The sequence below is a fragment of the Nestor notabilis genome, unplaced genomic scaffold (assembly GCF_000696875.1).
Source record: "Nestor notabilis isolate BGI_N333 unplaced genomic scaffold, ASM69687v1 scaffold5622, whole genome shotgun sequence".
Classification (NCBI taxonomy): Eukaryota; Metazoa; Chordata; class Aves; order Psittaciformes; family Psittacidae; genus Nestor; species Nestor notabilis.
Window position 1 is genome coordinate 20554 of NW_009918690.1, and position 1806 is coordinate 22359.

The 1806-nt window shown below is 51.2% G+C and overlaps 1 protein-coding gene across 1 annotated transcript in view; it reads right to left on the bottom strand.

Annotated features, from left to right (window-relative positions):
* Positions 1–1806, bottom strand: part of TRAF2 (TNF receptor-associated factor 2) — a 20483-nt gene that overhangs the window by 3020 nt on the left and 15657 nt on the right. The window contains 1 exon segment of the mRNA XM_010009851.1: positions 1510–1687. Within this exon segment, the coding sequence (XP_010008153.1) occupies positions 1510–1687 (178 nt within the window).

The window sequence follows — 1806 nt, forward strand, 5'->3', positions numbered from 1 at the left end:
CCCCCACACACACACACACATATGAGATGTTCATCAGGAGATTGCAGAGACCAACCAGCACCACGAAATGCTTCTGGTGGCTCACGAAGGAGTTTTCCCTTTGATGGAACAGCTTACAAAAGCCCTGAGCCCTGCTCCTGCTGCCAGAGAGTATCTGTCCCAGTTCTGGGAGGAACTGGGCACTCGGAGCACGTGTCTGGGCAGACAAAGCCTCCTGCAGTCAGAGGCTTCAGCCCTTTCCCTCCCTTGGGCTCTGACACATCCCTCCTCCAACTGACTTGATTCTCCAACCTAGAAAACCAGATCCCTCCCAGCCACAGGAATGCAGATGGCATCAGCTCATGTGGGGCCTGGAGCTGGGGCACAGTGTGGGATGCCCGTGGCCAGAGGAGCAGAGTCAGCTCCATTCAGCACCTCCCTCCAACCCGCAGCCCCTGCAGACATTCAGGCCACGCAGCAATGGAGCACAGCGTGGGACAGGCAGGATGCAAGAATCAAAGTCCTTTCTCTCAGACACACAAACCAGATTTGAAGCAAATTTGGGTAAAGGAAGCAGTGCCCTTCCTGCGGGGGTTTCCAGCCTGCTGCTGACTAAAGGAAATGCCTTCGTACACAGTGTCAGCAGCAACGCAGTTCCCCTCAAGAGGGGGAATCCTTTCTTCTTTCAGTTTTTCAAGAGGAAAAGGGCTCTGAGCAGCTTCCATCCAGAACACAGACTTTAGAGTAGTTCTAAACCAATTCAGCTGCTTTTATCACATGGCCCAGCCACAACCTGCTCTTTGACAGCACCAGGAGCAAGGTACCTGCTCCAGGTCTGCACACAGCTCTGGCTGGTGGGAAAAGCTCTCCAGCACACTTCAATCCCAGTGACTCCTGCTCAGGCAAACACCAACTTCCCTCCTCAACCATTCTGATGCGAGATGAGCTTCCAACCAAGCAACAACTGTGAAGAGATTGTTTCATCTCCCAGCCACAAGCCAGGGAATTTCTTTCCTCAGAAAAAAGGCCAGATCACAACCCACTGCTTACTGTCCACCAGGTTCTTCCTTAGAAACAGGAGGAATAGTGGAGCTGGGGCAGTTCTGTGAGGAGAGCCCCTTCCCCCAACAGGTATTTAAGCACTTCCTAGGTATGGATGGGCTGTATTTAGACATTGTCTCTTGCACCACCATGTTTTAGGCACTAAAATGTGTTTTAGGGGCTCTAATATATATTTCCTCCCTTCCTTAACCATTTTATTGCTGGTTTTATGGTCTCTGAGTATTACTGAAGGGTTATGCTGGGCTGTTCCAGGTTGCACTCTGTATTACAAGATATTAAAAGGGTTTTCTGCAATCAAAAAAGCACCATTTCAGCACCAGTTTCACTTAGCCCACTGCTAAAAAAGAGCTGCTCAGGGTCCATGGAGAAAGGGGGAAAGAACAGAAGAACATCTGAAGGGGCAGCATCTCCCTTTTCAAGGACATCACCACGCATCCCACACCCAGCTGAGACACAAAAGGCAATAACCTGGAGAGAAGATAGCAGGAGAGCGGCCTGTGATGGCCTCTTGGCGCTTCCGGGCAAACTCTGTTATCTTCCAGATGAAAACACCATCGTAGGTGGAAGCTTCCATGTTGCGGATCTTCTCCTCCATCTCAGCCATGGCCAGATCTTTGAGCCCAATGCTCCTTTCCAGCTGCCGGACCTGCTCAGTGGGATACACGGTGCAGCCTGGTTAGAAACATGTACTGCTGTGAGACCCAAGAAAGCCAGTAGCCACCAGCATCCCATCACTGGAGAGAGGCTTTGGACAAGGGCCTGTAG